At 40.4% G+C, this 19,746-nt stretch overlaps 1 protein-coding gene across 1 annotated transcript in view; it reads right to left on the bottom strand.

Annotated features, from left to right (window-relative positions):
• Nucleotides 1–18,818, bottom strand: part of PDE11A (phosphodiesterase 11A) — a 207,440-nt gene extending 188,622 nt beyond the window's left edge. The window contains exons 1-3 of the mRNA XM_061397317.1: nt 18,790–18,818; nt 18,481–18,613; nt 4,394–4,469 (exon numbers count right to left, since the gene is read on the bottom strand). Coding sequence (XP_061253301.1) covers nt 4,394–4,469; nt 18,481–18,613; nt 18,790–18,818 — 238 coding nt within the window. The remainder of the gene's footprint in view (nt 1–4,393; nt 4,470–18,480; nt 18,614–18,789) is intronic.
• Between the last annotated feature and the right edge of the window lie 928 nt (nt 18,819–19,746).

Below are 19,746 nucleotides of genomic sequence, written 5' to 3'. Positions count from 1 at the left end.
ATATATATACACGTATGTGTGTGTGTGCTCAGTTGTGTCTGACTCTTTGTGACCCCATGGACTGTAGCCTGCCAGACTCCTTTGTCTGTGGAATTTTCCAAGCAAGAATACTGGAGTGAGCTGCCATTTCCTTCTCCAGGAGACCTTCCTGACCCAGGAATCAAAGCAACATCTCTTGCACCTCCTGCATTGGCAGGAAGATTCTTCACCACTGTACCTCCTGGGAAGCCATATATAATTATATAAATTAAATTGAACAAATTAAAAATATTTATATATAATTAAAATGTTTTCAATTCTCTGAAGCTTAGTGCTTAAATGAGGCAGCATGGCATAGTGATTAAGAACATAGGCTCTGGAGTTAAACATCCTTGGTTTGAATTTCAACTCCATTGTTAGTAGTGTTACTGTGAGTACATTACTTAACACTGAATTTGTTCATTTGTAAAATGAGGATAAAATGTTAACTATCCCAGTGGGTTATAAAGATTAAACAAGATAACATTTGAATAATGTTTGTAAAGCATATTGGTCCACATGGAGAGAACATTCAAGAAATGTTAAGAATTATGATACAGTTAACCTTCAAAGGAAGGCTAGTTTTGTTGCCTGCTACCAATGGGGCTAAACTAGTTTTACAAAATTTAACTTATGTGGGTCTTCTTTCCAAAGTTCATGTCCAGCATTATACTACATGTTTTGGGCATGACCCAGGGATCATGGCACTATCAAAGCACACAAGTTTAACTAGAAAAATTCAACAATCTTGAAAACATTCCCTTGTGTTCCTACATATGCTAAATATACAACACAAAAGAACACTCTACACATGGACATCACCAGATGGTCAACACTGAAATCAGATTGATTATATTCTTTGCAGATGGAGAAGCTCTATACAGTCAGCAAAAATAAGACCGGGAGCTAACTGTGGCTCAGATCATGAACTCCTTATTGCCAAATTCAGACTGAAATTGAAGAAAGTGGAGAAAACAACTAGACCATTCAGGTATGACCTAAATCAAACAGTGGAAGTGAGAAATAGATTTAAGGGATTAGATCTGACAGACAGACTGCCTGATGAACTATGGACGGAGGTTCGTGACACTGTACAGGAGACAGGGATCAAGACCATCCCCAAGAAAAAGAAAGCAAAAAAAGCAAAATGGCTGTCTGAGGAGGCCTTACAAATAGCTGTGAAAAGAAGGGAAGCGAAAAGCAAAGGAGAAAAGAAAAGACATACCTATCCGAATGCAGAATTCCAAAAAATAGCAAGAAGAGATAAGAAAGCCTTCCTCAGTGATCAATGCAAAGAAATAGAGGAAAACAATAGAATGGGAAACACTAGAGATCTCTTCAAGAAAATTAGAGATACCAAGGGAATATTTCATGCAAAGATGGGCTCAATAAAGGACAGAAATGGTAGGGATGTAACAGAAGCAGAAGATATTAAGAAGAGGTGGCAAGAATACACAGAAGAACTGTACAAAAAAGATCTTCATGACCCAGATAATCACGATGGTGTGATCACTCACCTAGAGTCAGACATCCTGGAACGTGAAGTCAAATGGGCCTTAGAAAGCATCACTATGAACAAAGCTAGTGGAAGTGATGGAATTCCAGTTGAGCTATTTCAAATCCTGAAAGATGATGCTGTGAAAGTGCTACACTCAATATGCCAGCAAATTTGGAAAACTCAGCAGTGGCCACAGGACTGGCAAAGGTCAGTTTTCATTCCAATCCCAAAGAAGGGCAATGCCAAAGAATGCTCAAACTACTGCACAATTGCACTCATCTCACATGCTAATAAAGTAATGCTCAAAATTCTCCAAGCCAGGCTTCAGCAATACATGAACCGTGAACTTCCAGACGTTCAAGCTGGTTTTAGAAAAGGCAGAGGAACCAGAGATCAAATTGCCAACATCCTCTGGATCATCGAAAAAGCAAGAAAGTTCCAGAAAAACATCGATTTCTGCTTTATTGACTATGCCAAAGCCTTTGACTGTGTGGATCACAATAAACTGTGGAAAATCCTTCAAGAGATGGAAATACCAGAGCACCTGACCTGCCTCTTGAGAAATCTGTATGCAGGTCAGGAAGCAACAGTTAGAACTGGACATGGAACAACAGACTGGTTCCAAATAGGAAAAGAAGTATGTCGAGGCTGTATATCGTCACCCTGCTTATTTAACTTATATGCAGAGTGAGAAACACTGGGCTGGAGGAAGCACAAGCTGGAATCAGGATTGCCAGGAAAAATATCAATAATCTCAGATATGCAGATGATATCACCCTTATGGCAGAAAGTGAAGAAGAACTAAAGAGTCTCTTGATGAAGTTGAAAGAGGAGAGTGAAAAAGTTGGCTTAAAGCTCAACATTCAGAAAACTAAGATCATGGCATGTGGTCCCATCACTTCATGGCAAATATATGGGGAAACAGTGGAAACAGTGGCTGATTTTATTTTTCTGGGCTCCAAAATCACTGCAGATGGTGATTGCAGCCATGAAATTAAAAGACACTTACTCCTTGGAAGGAAAGTTAGTACCAACCTAAACAACATATTAAAAAGTAGAGACATTATTTTGTCAACAAAGGTCCGTCTTGTTAAGGCTATGGTTTTTCCAGTGGTCATGTATGGATGTGAGAGTTGGACTATAAAGAAAGCTGAGCACTGAAGAATTGGTGCTTTTGAACTGTGGTGTTGGAGAAGACTCTTGAGAGTCCCTTGGACTGCAAGGAGATCCAACCAGTCCATCCTAAAGGAGATCAGTCCTGGGTGTTCACTGGAAGGACTGATGTTGAAGCTGAAACTCCAATACTTTGTCCACCTGATGAGAAGAGCTGACTCATTTGAAAAGGCCCTGATGCTGGGAAGGATTGAGGGCAGGAGCAGGAGGGGATGACAGAGGATGAGATGGTTGGATGGCATCACCAACTCAATGGACATGGGTTTGGGTGGACTCTGGGAGTTGGTGATGGACAGGGAGGCCTGGCGTGCTGCGGTTCATGGGGTCAAAAGAGTCGGACATGACTGAGCGAGTGAACTGAACTGAACTGAACTGATATTCTAAAGGCTTTTATTTTTTAAAAACATCTAACTTCTCATTAGAGAGCTATGTCATCATATGGTAGAAGACATGTAAAATAAAATACAAAGCTTTTAGTGTGTTACAGGCAAACTACAATCTTAGTTGTGAAAGAAAATAGATGTTTACACTTAGGAATGAAATATAAGACTGCATGTGAGATTGCCATTGGACATGTACAGATAATGCAGCCTGTTTCTCATGGACTTTCTCTTCTCATTAAACTTAAATATATTTTGGGACTTCCCAAGGTGGTCCAGTGGTTAGGATTCCATGCTTCCACTGCAGAGGAAGGGGTTCCCTCATACGGGAACTGAGATCCAGCATGCTCCAGCACAGCCAAAACAAACAAGCAAACAAACATATTTAAAACTTGACACATGATGTAATTTAAGGCTTTGTACTAGAGATTCAATTTCTCAAATCTTAGAATCTTCTTTATGTTCAAAAATGCTAATATTTTCTGCAAATTAAGAAAACTGATGAAAAAATTCTCTTGGAATTCAAGTGTTAATATTTATAGAAAATTAAATCCTTTGGTAAGTCCACTATCTTAGAATTTAACAGGCAGCCTTAGGGTGAAACAAAGAGACAAATTTATATTAGTTTCCAAATGTATTAGTTACCTTATGTCTGTTAGAAGAAAGATATATTTTCACTATGTTTGAACAACTACTGTCTCCCCACTTCTTGACTTTAACTACTGACCCCTTCTTGCTTAACTTTAGGTTTGAGATTTTCCTGAATGAATGTTTGAGGGAAAGGAAAGGAGCAGGGAGGGAGAGAAAAATTGGAAACAGCTCTGGCCCACAATTGCCATATTCAGGGGAAAGTGTAACCTGTTTTGGAACCACCGAGGCAGAAAGACACATTTCAGTCTTTGCATTTATCCCATGTGTGAAAGCATAGATGTAAACATACGTATGTACTAGGATTAAGAGACCTGAGTTCTATTTGGGACTCTGCTAAGAACTCACTTTGTGACCTTATTCAAATCTTTTCTCTCTCTTTGGGCCTCAATTTCCACAGAGTAAGATAAAAGAGTTCAGTTAGCTGCTTTCTGAAATCCCCATCAACTTCAAAATCATTGGTTCTTATTTAAAGGAATAAATATTTGTGCATTGTCCTGCTTAATGTTGATTTATCAGGAGTCTTCACTTGTGAGATTACACAAGAGTATGAACATAAGTTGATGAGTCCTGGACGTGAAAAGGAGGTACATTTAAAAAGCAGATAGATATACTTTAAAGTAAATTGCATTTTTGTTTTAATATAAGAAGTCTGATAATTTAGGTAATGTCTTACCAATTATTTGGTGGTTGCTATTCCAAATAGGTACGCAGAGAACTGATCTTATGTGAAAACCAGATATCTGGTCAGCCTAGGACATAAGAAAGCAATTAATTAAAATTAAATATCATCTACCCATTTCTGATATATGGCTTACCACCCTCCATAACAGGTGTTTAAAAGTAACTTTTAAAAAGACATAATTTTAATGCATATACTTGCCTGTCTCTTTTCAGTTAAAACATCACAATGTACATCCCAAAGAAACCAAGCCATAGCATTATTTATACTAATGGTGTACCAGAAATAACCTGAACATTACACTGGAGGAAGCTGGTTAAGTAAATCACAGCACAGTGGAATATTGTCCATCTAATCAAAATCATGCTGTAGAAGAATATTTATAAACAGGGAAATTTTTAATATATTAAGTGCTACTAGTTAGGGCTTCCCTGATAGCTCAGTTGGTAAAGAATCCGCCTGCAATGCAGGAAACCCTGGTTCGATCCCTGGGTCGGGAAGATCCCCTGGAGAAGGAAATGGCAACCCACTCCAATACTCCTGTCTGAAAAATCCCATGGACAGAGAAGCCTGGTAGACTACAGTCCATGCGATCACAAAGAGTCGGACATGACTGAGCGACTTTACTTTCTTGGGCTTCCCTGGTGGCTCAGAGGTTAAAGTGTCTGCCACAGGAGACCTGGGTTCGATCCCTGGGTAGGGAAGATCCCCTGGAGAAGGAAATGGCAAGCCACTCCAGTATCCTTGCCTGGAGAATCCCATGGGCAGAGGAGCCTGGTGGGCCACAGTCCATGGGGTTGCATAGAGTTGGACATGACTGAGCAACTTCATTTTCACTTTCACTAGTCTTACTGCCTGTGGGTGTATAAATATATAGTATGCACATTGGAAAATCCTGGTAAAATTATAAGCATAATAGCTCCCCTTGAATTGTTTGTCCATGGAAGTGTTTGTTTCTTTGCTTTTAAAATAGACTTAAATGTTTTTTTTAAAAAAACAAATAGGTTCATAACTAATGAGGCCAAATACAGAGTTCCCAAATATCCCCCACCACCACGCATACACAAAGTGACAGCCCTCACTACCAACGTCCCCCACCAGAGTGGTGCATTTGTGCAACGGGTGGACCCACACTGATGCATCATTATTATTCAAATTCCATGGCTTACGTTAGCGTTCACGATCAATGCTGTACATTCTATGGGTCTTAACAACTTTATGATGGCACACATCTACCATTATAGCTTCATACAGTGTAGCTTCACTGCCCTAAAAGTCCTCTGTATGCCACCTACTCATCTACCCATCCCTCTGGCAATCACTGATCCTTTTTCCTTCCAGCTCTATTGAGGTATAATTGACAAAACTGTAACTTATTTAAAGCGTACAACGTGATGATTTGATGTATGTATATGCCGTGAAAGAACTCTGCCTATGGGAGGTTTTTTTAACTACTGCTTCTATATTCTAAATTTTAGATAATGAATTACCTGTAATCAAGAGAAAAGGTTATTTTCTAAACAGAGCTAAAGGGGAACAATGGTGTCCAATGGTGCGTAACAGTCAAATAGGATAAGTGCTGAAAATGGGCTACTGGCTTTAGTAACACAGGATCAGTTCAGTTCAGTTCAGTCGCTCAGTCGTGTCCGACTCTTTGCGACCCCATGAATCACAGCACACCAGGCCTCCCTGTCCATCACCAACTCCCAGAGTTCACTCAGACTCATGTCCATTGAGTCAGTGATGCCATCCAGCCATCTCATCCTCTGTTGTCTCCTTTTCCTCCTGCCCCCAATCCCTCCCAGCATCAGGGTCTTTTCCAATGAGTCAACTCTTCGCATGAGGTGGCCAAAGTATTGGAGTTTCAGCCTCAGCATCAGTCCTTCCAATGAACACCCAGGACTGGTCTCCTTTAGGATGGACTGGTTGGAGATAGCTGAATGCAAAGACAGTCAAGGAAAGAAGGAATGGGATCAGGAACAGAAGTTAAGTGGTTAGTTCTGGAGGAGAGGAAGGCCACAGTGAGTGAGCAGAGCTAGAGTCCTGCGTGGGCTGAGCCCAGGAGTGGGGAGAGGTGACTGAGAACGTTGAGAATGTTTCTAAGTCGTTCCCACTGTGGCTGAAGGAGAGAAGTGGGGCAGCACTGACTGGCGATGAGAACAGGGAAGAGGGGGAGGTGATGATTTGCTTGCTGATGAGCCCAACAAGATGGGAGAGAGGAATAGAAAAGGATGACAGAGTGTGGTGAGAGTGAATTTTCTGATTTTAAGATCATTAAAGCAATTCTCTGGTTATCTGTTTGTGGCTACGGCCATTGTTTCTGGAAAGTTAAGCTAATTTAGGTTATATGACTACAGCTCCTGGAGTTGGTGATGGACAGGGAACCCTGGCATGCTGCATGCAGTCCATGGGGTCACAAAGAGTTGGACACGACTGAGCGGCTGAACTGAACTGAACTGTTATGGCTACATGAGATAGCAAGGCCTGGGAGTGCCTGGTGATCCCTCTGTAGGGATTGAAAGAGAAGGAGATGGGAGGTGAAGCCCATCGTAGAAGCACAAGACCTTGAAAAATGAATGCCAAACAGGGTAAGGAGGAAGAAGAAAGTATGAAGGAATCATCTCTGTGCACCAGGTAACCCAAGTCTGCAGATCCCATCAGTCAATGAGCTCAAAAATATCTGTTGGCCCCTCAGTCCCAACCAAGTCCCCCAAACTCTTCATGCCTCAACTTTGTCATCAATGTTTATCTCTTGCACACCAAACTATTAACGCTGGTTATCTCCAGATGTTGGCATTAGAGCACCTTCTCATCATTTCTTCTTTCTGGTTTTTCTTATTTTCCAGGTCTTTGTATGAGAATATGTGTGTGAAAGGGCTTCAGACTGTGTAAGATGTTTTGTCATCAAAACAATATTACTAGTCAATATTACTAGTATTGTAAGAAAACACCTTTCCAGAAATATTTGCTCCATTGTTCCACAGGTTCCCTGCTACATTATTCTTAGATTAAAATTTACACCATTAGAATCTCAAATGTTAGGCCATGTGAGACTAAGTAGCCTTTCCAGGAGGCTAGCATTAAAATAAATATATTATCTAGGGGTGCCTAGTTCTTTCCAATTAAAGATGTATATACTAAAAATTTTGCTTAGTCTCTGTCCTCACTGGGTCTTTCCAGTTAATGGATATAATTTAAGACTGTTTACCTCATGGAGCCATCAAAATATACTGTCATATTTTCCAGACTCTCAAAGGCACTCAGAGGCAATGTTAAAAGAATTGGTGATAACATAATATTATTCATTACTGTGCAATGTGTTTTCCTTCCCTAGAACGATATGTGCAACTTCAATAGTAATTTAAGGTAATGTTTTGCCCCTCAAACACCAATCTACCAGTGGGAAATTCTGGCTCTAGGACAAGTGAGGGAGATGTTCTGAGTCAGTCCCCTGACTTCTCTGAAACAAAGGGACATTTCTTTATGCCAACCTCATCTGCACGTAGGCTTCTAGAACACTGCCAAAAAATGATTCCTTAAATTCCTGACAAACGAACTCCTCAAAAATAACCAACCTTTGGGCTTAAAGCAGAGGCATCATATCCACCACTGAAGCAGCAAAGTCTGTTTGACTTAGAACTATGGGACCCCATACTTACAGCTTCCCCATTCAAGTCTCAGTAACCCTGCTGACTCTGCTTGCCCTCCTGGTCATCTGGAAATCCAGTATCCATTGTCCAGTCTTCCCTACCAAACCCTACTCTCTGGAAAGTCTCTCGAACTGGTTTACACTTGAGTTTCAGCGACTGAGAGATTACCGGGAGCAAATACACCTTGGCAGATTCACAGAGCCCTGTCTCTTAATGGTTCCATTTTTGCACATTTCCTTTTGTAACAGAAGCATAACTGATAGACCAGAAGGCGTTATAAAGGATGAAAAAGGAGCTGTCCTGCCGGGCTAGCACTCAGCATCCCAGATTGCAGCAGTGCTTCGCTGTGAAGATCTGGCAGATGAAAGGAGCTTTAATGCTCTAAGTCAAAGGATTTCAGAGCCTGAAGCCCCATTATCCTTAAGTGCTACATGGCAAGGGGAAGAACTATTGACTTCTCTATAACAGGCTTAAATAAAAAAAAAAAAAAAGAAAGAAAGAACTTTACAGGGAAGAACTGCATGAGACTGAAGGGTGTCAGACTCAATATCCTGACACCTCAGATTTAACTGTGTAACTCTGGGGATCAGTTCCCCACGGCAGAGGAGAGTTGGGTGCTGACGGATTTTCCACCACTCCTGAATCTGTAACACACAGACCACCAAACCATCTGTGCCCTACTTGCCCTACTTCTTAGCTACTTTCTGACATTCCCCTTGCTGAACGCTTTTCTTGTTTAAATGTTGGGTCCGATTGTTCATTTTTGTTGCAGGCAGAAAACAAATTCTTGATGAAATGGCTCGGAAAACTCTTTACCCATAACTATACAAATGGAGGGAAATATTGAATTAAGCAACAGAGTAGTATACCTTATATTGACTAAATAATAGCTGGCTGCGCATTAGTGTACTTGTTTTAAGGTGTTCTTTTGATCTAGTATGAAAAAAAAAGGGCAGAAAGCTGCACAGATGATGCGCTACAGTGCAACTAATTATTGGGAGTTGAGTTCACAAGCACAAAGCCTTCTAAAGGCAAGGCCAGAATAAATGTTTCATGGTGAAGGCATTTATAAACAGAGAATGTGCCTCAAGAAGCCACCTGATACAAGGGCAGGTCATCTGCAAGTGGTTTATATGCATGCTGCTGGGAGAGCCTCAGACAAGGATCCTAGAATAAAATCCAACCAAACTCTGTGCTGGCAAGGGCAATAGAAAATAATCCATCTGAATGCCTCAAAGATACAGCAAGGCAAGTTAGTGTACTTAGATCTTGCATTATCTAAATTCTAGCTTTGAGTGGCAGTTTATAGTTTTTAGAAAGTTCATAATAGCCTGATAAAATATAATTTCACAAAAGATATAAAAGGCCTAACACTTTTAAACATCTTTATAATTTGGCATGATTATAAATATAATATATACATTTGTGAAATTGTTAAGTTAAAATCAAAAGCTATAATCTTGCCATCTCTAGAAATGGCAACTATTAACCATTTGGGATAAGTTCTTCTGGATCTTCTCCTGAAAATATCTAATATGTTACATATCTATTTATAACATATTCAATAATACATAATTATTAATAAATAACAGATAATATGTTCAACAATACTGAACAATATTCAACAATAATGCCTATTAGTTTTTAGGGATACATCAGTGAGTAAAACCAGCAAAATTCTTACCTTCACTGAGCTCACATTCTAGTGAGAGAAGACAGATGATAAAGAATACAAAAAACATATAAATAAATTATATGTGAGAAGGTATTAAAATTATGGGGAAAAAGTAGAGCAGAATAAAAGGGATTAGAAAGACAAGGGTACCAGACCTTACTAACAGATAGTATTTGAATAATGACCATAAAAACTACGGATGTGATCCATGCAGATATTGAAGGAAGAGTATTTCAGCAGAGGAGTAGTCAGTCCAAAAGCCCTGAGGTAACCGTGTGAGTGGCATGTTCTAGGAATAACAAGGAGACCCGTGTGGCTGGAGAAGTGTGAATGAGGTCTGGGGATAGATAATGAAGCAACATGTTGTGTAAGGCATTATAAGGCTCTGGAAGAATTGTGAATTTGGATTTTACTGTAGTGAAATGAGACCGTGAAGAGTTTGTGAGCAGAGTTGTGATACAACATACTTAAAAACTTTAAACCTCTGGCTAATGTATTAAGAACAGGGTGTGGAGGGAAAGAGTGGAAGCCAAGCAGTAGATTATGAAGTTATACCCATGAAATAGTCCAGAGATGATAGTGGCCTGGATCTGGGTGGTAGCAGCTGAGTGTTGAGAAGTGGTCAGACTTTGGATAAATTTTACAGGTACAGCCAGTTGCACTTCCTAATGAGTTAGATGTGCAACATAGGAGAATCATGACTATAACATTTTTGGCATAAGCACCAGGAAGGACTGAGTTGCCTTAATAAAGATAGGGAAACAGAAAAGCAAGCTTAGCAGAAAAGAGAGTATGAGTTCTGTTTTGGACATGTTAGGTTTGAGGTGTCTTTTAGAAAAATATGCCCACATATATTATTCTATATATACTTTTAAACATTATTCTAAACTTACTTCTCTTTATTTGCTTTTATTCTTGTGGACATTTTTCCATATCAGGACATACAGATTATTTCATGGGATACTTTGTATAGCCTCAAGTTTAGTCTTTATTATGCTGTGGTAGGCAGGATTATAAAGACGGCTGCTAAGATTCACACGTGCCCACTCTCCATTTTGTACAGATCTGGTATAATCCCCATTCCTCAAGTATGGGTGGGCAGGACCTGAGAATATGACAGGACTGTCACTTCCCAGATTAGGTCATGTTATAAGGCGAAGGAGATGGCACAGCCATCTCTGTGAGTACACAGTCACTCCTGACATTATGTGAGCCTCTGTGAGAGCCAAATGGAGTTCCTCCTCTTGGCTTTGAAGAAGTAAGCTGCCACGTTGTGAGAGGGCCATGTGGCTTGTACCTGAGGGCAAGCTCAGGGAGCTATGAGAGACTTTCGGTCAGCAGTCAGTAAGAAAATGGGAACCTCAGTCTGCAACTGTAAGGAACCCAATTCTGCCAACAACCTAAACAGGCTTTGAAAAGAATGCCAAGACCAAGTGAGAATGCCACCTGGCCAGCTCCTGCTTTCCACCCCGTGAGACCCTAGCAGAGAAACCAACGATGCCATGCCAGAAACTGTGAGATAATAAACAGATGTTTGCCTTAAGCTTCTACATTTGTAGTGATTTGCTACACAGCGAAAGAAAATTAACATACATGATATTCCTGTCAATGTCTTTAGAAGCCAAGCATGAATAGCCCCACCGTGGAGCAAATGACTGATTAGTCTACAAAATCCACTAGCATAATAACCCATGAAAATGAGTGTTTCTTGAGTCACTATAAGTAAATATAATCAGTTATACTTAATAGGTTTTTTCTGTTTTTCTTTTTGAGAATCGCAGAAACTTGTAATAGAACAAACATATAGTAATCTTCATAAGACTATGGAATTTAAATGCCAGAAAATTGATTCTGGCTTGGTAACTGTCTTATATAACCATTCTGTCATAATTTTCCACACATAAATCAGAGTTTGGCCTTAAAACCAAGCACGCTATCAAGCCCAGCAGGCACCACTCAGGAGTCAACTCAGGCAGGCAGAAGGCAAGTAATCACTGTGCCTCGCTGGCTAAGCCGCTCTGTTCACCACAAGGAGGGAACTCCATTAAATATTTAAAACAATCACAAAGAGAACACACAGCAGGTGGACAATGACGATTACTTGCCCCACAGTCCTCACAGCAAGTGCCTGACAGCGCCTGGGAGGAGGTTTACATCACATTAATGACATCCCTTTGTAGATTCTATCAAAAAGAGGACTGATACTTTCACAGCTGAGATTTCAAAATAGTGAAGACAAAGAGGGCTTCCCAAGTGGCACTAGTGGTAAAGAATCCACTTGCCAAGCAGGAGACCTGGGTTCGATCCCTGGGTTGGGAAGATGCCCTGGAGGAGGGCATAGAAACCCACTCCAGTATTCTTGCCTGGAGAATGCCATGGACAGAGGAGCCTGGCAGGCTACAGTCCGTGGGGTTGCAAAGAGGCAGACGTGACAAAAGCAACTTAGCACACACACGGAGAAGGCAAAGAAGTTAGAAATACAGTTTCTACTTCAACAGTACAGCTAAGGCAAACCTTGATGGAATAAATTCTGATTAGCCACTGGATTTTTGTTGTATGTTTTAAAGATTGGTGGGTTGCTTGGACCTGGACAGTAGCCAGCTCCCAAAATCTGATCATCTCTTATGTGCATAGGTGGGCTTCCCTGGTTGCTCAGTGGTAAAGAATCTGCCTGCAATGCAGGAGATGCAGGTTTGTTCCCTGGGTCGGGAGGATCTTCTGGAGAAGGAAATGGGAACCCACTCCAAGATTCTTGCCTGGGGATTCCCATGGGCAGAGGAGCCTGGAAGGCTACAGATCATGGGGTCACAAAAGAGTCGGACATGACCTAGCAACCAAACAACAACAATGTGCATAGGTAGCCTGGCCCCTGGATAACCGGCCGGCCACTCTCTTGAAGAGCCAGGGTCACGTATGGCCAGTCCCTACGTGGGAGGATATGGCGAACATCCCCCAGGGGCCACAGAACATGTGTCCAGCCTTGTACATCTTTGTAGCTAACACGTGCTATTGTTCTTCTCTGGCCAGGCAGGTAAAGACCTGACTTTCTTGAAGACCTACAAGTCATCAGATTATTGCCACCATCTCTTCTTTACTGCCAACGAACAATCATGCTTTATTCCTCTCTTTAGCTAGAGACTTTCCTCTTCTTCCCCACTGTGTCTCTGGAGGAAGAGGACATTCACGTTGGTTTGTCCACGATTAAGATCTGCTCGTCTCTGGTTGTGTGGAAAGGTGTTCTCATTTTGAGAAAGGACCTGCCTCCAGCACTCCCTCAGAACCAAAAACCTAATCCTCAACCAGATTAAAATCTTCACCTGACATTTAAATATTTATATAATTATAGGAGTATAACCACAAGCATGATTTATAAAACATTTATATAGAATTTTATATGCCACAATATGTATAAAAGTAGGACGCCTGAGACTACCCAGCCGGTGACTGGGGCAGATGGGACGAAAAGGTTGGTCTGCTGGCCACGAGTTCACGTCTCTGTGGAGAGAGAAATGACAGAGTGGCGACCCTGTTTTCCAGGCAGCCCCTGAGTAGCTGGTCCCCCTGAGAGGCCACCAGGGAGAGAGGAGTGAACTAGGTTCCGGAAGGTCCACAGGCTGTTCTGCGCCATGTCTCAAGGAAGCTGTGTGGCCTTAGGCAAGTCACTTCAGCTCTCTGAGCCTCTGCTTCCTCACTCGTAAATCAAAGAAATCTCTAATATTTATAGTAACTGCAAGTTGATGTATCTACGGTATGAAACCCCAGAAATAAGGCCAATCCACTAGGGGAGCTCTATTCCAGTTCACTACTAATGATTGGGGTCCTTATTCATGTTCAGTGAAGAGAATTCAAATGGCCAGGATTACCCAGTGAGCCACTGAGAAATGTAGGATAGGTACCGGTGCTCAGAATAGACTTATGTTGAGAAAATCGGTAAGAAGAAAATAGGAAATGCTTTGAAAAGGAAACTTCTCTGCAAATTATCATTTTTGTTAACCAGCTTCAAATTATTTGGGGAAGTCAGTAATGTAGAGAATATAAAAGCACATGCTTTCTCCAATGGAGATACCTACTGGAGATAATCCATTAATCCTATATTTAAAAAATGATTTCCTTATATTCTACCATTGATAAACAATGACTTATTGTAATTATTGGGAAAAACTATGGACCAATGGACCAGACTTAAGAAGAGAGGACTCAAGCCTTTGCAAGAAGACAGCACAGTTCTAAAAGGTACCCTCTACCTCTAAGATAATCCTAGAATTACCTTTAGTGAAAGGGTGAAACAATTCTACTTTGCCTTGGTATTTTTTTACCTTGAGGAAAATACTATGTTAACGAAAGAAATTATCTGAATTGATGGTCTTTATGTTATGATCTATACCATCTTACATCAGGCTTTGAAAGGAAAAGGTTCATGCCTCTTAGCCTCTTGGAGGAAAGCACAGTGGCTCAGTCCAGAGTCTGTTTCATTTATCATTAACACAAGCAGTTGACACCCATCAGTGAAGCAAAATATTCTTGAAAAGGGAGGAAGCCTAAGCAGATAAATACTTTTCTTTTCCTGGTATGATACATAATACATACACCATAACATACATACATTTGTAGGACAAATCTATTTAGGCAGAATTCATACTCTCTTTCACCTCTATCTGCATTGATTAATTCTTTTCCAATTTTCCTCCTCCGCATGAGAAAGGAAACATAAGGAAATTTTAAATTTCAGCACCTCTCAAAGAGAACATGTAGAAATCATGATATATTGCCAGATTTGCATTTAAAATTGGTATTAGTTGTGTGGCAGATCAAAAGCATTTTAGGGAGAAGGCCAAGAAATAATGGTGGTCTAGGTACTTGCTTTATTCTATCATAGGGAAGACAGTGATTTCACAGCATGGTCACTGCTTAACCTACCACAGTTTACTGTCTTCAGACATCATTGCCTCTAACTACTGGATCAGAGCATGAAATTTTTATGTTCAATCCCATAGAACTAACTGTTGCATTTCTGCTCAAGAGCCCAAATTGTTCTTTTTTGTAAATGAGTAAGCAGGCTGTCTTATACTAGAATGGACTGTAAGTGTGGAGGAAAATGTAAATTGACTGTAAATCACCAATCAGGAAGAGATGTGATAAGAGTCTGCCTGTAGACATAAGGATATGGAATAGTCAGGCTCACTGCATTGTATTAGCAAGAAGTATTTCCTGAGATACTACTCGCTTTTTGCTACATATGCTGTTTTTCATAAGGAAAATGGGCAAGAACTTTTTATTCTCCTGTTAAAGGTGAAGATACTTGTAGCCTGTGACTGAGCAGGTCACTCTCCTAGGTACAGATGCTAGAAGAGCTCTTGCACATGTATATTTGGAGGTATGGACAGGAATGACCAAGAATGTACTTATGCATGTAATATCATGCAAATGTCCATCAACACTATAGTGGATGAAGTGACACATTCATACGGTGGAATACTTGCCAGCACTGAAAACAAATGAACAAATTACAAGTGTTCTTGATTCAGGAATTTATACTGAATTTGAAAAAGCAAGCCATAGAAGAAGACATACAGCATAACTCAATTCATATAAAGTTCAGAGATGTGCAAAACATGTAATAACATGTAAAAACTGTAATATATTTGGCAGGGATTCAAACCTACATGATGAAACTATTGTTGTTTAGTTGCTAAATCGTGTCCAACTCTTTTGCAACCCCACGGACTGTAGCCTGCCAAGCTCCTCTGTCCAGGAGATATTCCTGACCCAGAGATCGAACTCATGCCTCCTGCATTGGCAGGCAGATTTTTATCACTAAGCCACTGGGAAGCCCCAATGAAACTATATATAAAAGCAAAAAATTGTTAAATTCAAATTAGGATAATGGTTTATCTCTGTGTGGGAAATAAAGGAGACTGAATTAAGGAAGATCAACACAAGGATTCAGAAGTAATGACTGAGTTCTTTCTCTTAAATTGGGTAGTGGGCATTTACTCTATCATGCTTTATTGGGAAGCTTGATCATGTTTTATTATACTTTTGCATATGCCTTATGAACCAACTTTTTAAATGGTGTAAATATGTTGACTCTTTTTGCTTCCCAGAATTTGACTTTTGGTCCAAAGCTAAGAGCAGAATAATAGCAATCCATACCAAATTTGGCACTATAATTTGGGGAAGAATTGACCATCATCTCTTAACTATCTAATATAATATGTTGACTTTGTAACAATGAATGGGAAATTAATGATTTTTTTTTCTGTAGTGAGCTTTTCAGTCTGTTCAGTACTATTGATGTTAATAATAGAATACTGAGATCATTTCTTCATAAAACTATGTGTTTACAAATCTGTTGTTCAGCATTCTGAAATGAAGAAGGAAAGAAGCATCAGAAAGAAGCATAGCAAAAGGCAAAACTTTATAACATCAGTCCTAACCCAATCATAATGTTAATACATATATTGACACCTATAAATCATTTATGCTCTGCTAGTCACAGAACCAAGGTTGGTGGTGTTTTTCTTTATAGGAGGAGAACTAAAGAAGTTCTGGACTGTCTACTTTCCCAAGGAAGGTATCTCAAAGCTCAGAAATAATGTATCAGAAACTGAAGCTAGCCAGAGGGTGGTTAGCATTGGGGTAGCTAAGGGAGCACACCGGAGACACCCAACCCAGACAGGAGCTCACGAAAGGGTATCCAGGATACAGGCATCTCAGCTAGATGTGGACAATAAATAGAAAATACGTAGTAGATGTGACCTGGGGGAAGAGAATGCTAGGCAGCTTACAGAAACACAAATTTCAGGAATTTAAACTTCCCATGCCATGTTCAGTCGCTCAGTCGTGTCCGACTTTGTGACCCCATGGACTGTAGCCTGTCAGGCTTCTCTGTCCATGGGATTTCCCAGGCAAAAAGACTGGAGTGCAGGGATCGACCCACATCTGCTGCTCCTGCATTGGTAGGCGGATTCTTTACCACCGTGCCACCTGGGAAGCCCAGGAAGAGATTTGCAAAGATCTGAATGAAGTTATCAATCTGACCTGGATTCCAACCTCCCCACCATTGTTGCACCCCACCCCAGACACTGGAGACAGCACAGGGCAGGATTCAGAGGCTGGGCTTTGGAGTCTCAGAAACCAAGACTAAATCTCATTTCCAATTACATGTTCAGTTATCATTACTGATCTAGTCTCTGTTCTGCAGTCAGTGGGATCTTCCTAAAGTATAACTCCTTCTTCTCCCTCATTGATAATTTAACCACTGATTCCCCCTTGCCCATGGTAAATACTCAAACTTCTTAACATGTCCTTCAAAGCCTCTGGATGATCTGGCCCCTGCTTTGTCCTCCCGCCTCATCTACCCGGCCCTCCAGCTACGTTAACTCTTCTCTGTTCCCAGACTCCTCATGCTCTCAGCCTTGCCTGGAACACATATCTCATCACCATCGTCATCATAACACTCCTGCTACTATTCAGACTTTAGCTTGGTAACCTAGTAATTTAATCTCCTAATTTTTTGAATACACACCACACACACACACATGTGGAGGCATTTTATGAATTCATGTGAATTTATCTATATGATACCCTATACTACCTTAGAATTAAACTTCTTTCAAGTCAGAATCTACATTGTCTTAATATATTCTGCACATCAGCACAATGCACGCCTATATAATTAACACGAAACAGTAACAGAAGCCGACGTACTATTTCTTGGGAGCAATCTTTTAAAATACGGTAGCTGTTCTAATATCTATTGGGAAATAATTATGTTATATACACATTTTTATTACTAACTGTTTCATTGTTTGACATAAACTATGTTTAATACAAAATGTGCCTGAATATATTTAATTGCATGGGTTTAATTACATATTTAATATAAAATGTTCCCCATAATAAAAGAGCATCAGGCTAGAGAGTTAAGAGTGTCTTTGCAGTTATGTGTGTAACAGTGAAACACTGAATCCGAATGTCCATCAACACCATAATGGATTTAAAACATTTAAATGATGCTGATTCATACAACGGAATACTTTGCAGCAGTGAAAATAAATGAATGAATTACACACACATGTGACTCAGGAACATACACTGAATGAAAAAGCAAGACACAGAAAGATACATACAGTATAATTCAATTATATAAAGTTCAGAGGTGTGTAAAATGGAACAGTGTAAGTGGCAGGGTCAAATATATGAAGTGAAACTATATAGCCATTTTGCCACAAATCAGGGTAGGAAGAGGAAGATTTCCTGTCAAACACTGCATTTATACTCAGTTGTGTCCGACTCTTTGCAACCCCATTGAGTTTACAGCCCATGGAATTCTCCAGACCAGAATATTAGAGTGGGTAGCCTTTCCCTTCTCCAGGAGATCTTCCCAACCCAGGATCAAACCCAGGTCTCCTGCATTGCAGGTGGATTCTTTACCAGCTGAGCCACAAGGGAAGTCCAAGAATACTGGAGTGGGTATCCTATCCATTCTCCAGCAGATCTTCCCCACCCAGGAATTGAACCAGGGTCTCCTGCATTGCAGGGGGGATTCTTTACCAACTGAGCCATGGGGGAAGCCTGTCAGTCAGCAGTAGGCGATGCGGAAAGTCAGATCACAGGGGAAAGATTCAGAAGAACTGCCAGTCAACTCAGGAGTTGCTGTGGATTTGTATGATGTTCCTTTGGGGCTCTGGCCAGCAATGCATCCACAGGGTGACAATGGAACCTTAAAACTGCAACCAGAGGCTTCCCCTTACCTCGGCATCAAAGCGGGGATCCTGGTAGGCATCACTGATGTTCACTGGAAGGCCCGTGGAAGCCACCAGCTCGGCAACACTGTTATTTATCAGCCAATCGGAGTACGATGATTTCTCCATGCTTTCTTTGAAACTATCAGGACACCAAGGCAGGCAGAAAGAAAAGAGAAAAACATCAGTTTACCTGAAAGCTAACCTGTAAAAGTACTCCTGTAGCAGGACTATCCATCCTCATTAAGAAGGGGTATGTGACCTTAGTCACAGAACAATAGCAAGGTAATTAGCAGCAGCTACGACAAAATGACTTACCTGCTATCTTGTAAAATAATCAGCTCCATGGGTAGAAATTATAGACTCTTTAAGATCCAGAGAACAACTCTAGGTTTTATTTAGTCCCCAAAGCAGGCAGAGGTAGAACAGACAATCCAGAAATGACCAAAATTGACAATAAGATGCCAATGCCATGGCATGATAAATTACACTCACCCTCCTAAGCCCACACCTCTTAACAGAGCAGACTAGATGCTTGATACTAGGGAAAATGAAACCCAAGAGTGAGGAGGAATTCAGAAATAAATTGAAAATTTACAAAAGTTTAAGTGTAGCAAAAGAGCACATCTAGACTCCATCTTAGTGTTCTGTGACCATTTTTTTGTAGTTTCAGAGTATATTTCTTAACAAAAATACATTTCCTACTTACAAAATCTTACTGAGAAACATGTTTTAACTCTACCCTTGACATTAATAATTTAAAGTATATTCATGTATGATTTTAACAAGGAATTTTATGTTAAATGATTTTGTTAACTTTCCCCTGTGCCCCTTTCACTACAAAGGTCAAATTACATAAATGCCATAAGAGTTAGTAAGGTTCCCCACTTCATCCTTCCCTTCCAACATTTCTTCCTCCTGTACCTACTGAGCACTGCCAGGAGCTGCAGAAATGCAAACTGGAGTACTGTTCAAATTAGCAACACCAAGGAAGATTTCCTGGAGGATGTTAGCTTTATGGCTTGGCCAGTAATAATTGAAATTATGTAAATGAATTTAAGTGTACAGGGTAATGCTTTTCAAACTACATTCTTTGGAACCCTGGGTTCCTGAAGATGTTAATGAATGTACCATAGTAAGAATAATAACTCTATTGACTTTTTAATCTAAGCTTCAGTGTACATAAGAAAAACACTAAATTCTGTACATAGAAAGTGAAAGTGAAGTCAGTCAGTCGTGTCCGACTCTTTGTGACCCCATGGACTGTAGCCTACC

Source organism: Bos javanicus, chromosome 2 (genome assembly GCF_032452875.1).
Source record: "Bos javanicus breed banteng chromosome 2, ARS-OSU_banteng_1.0, whole genome shotgun sequence".
Lineage (NCBI taxonomy): Eukaryota > Metazoa > Chordata > Mammalia > Artiodactyla > Bovidae > Bos > Bos javanicus.
This window is presented reverse-complemented; position numbering and strand designations above follow the sequence as displayed.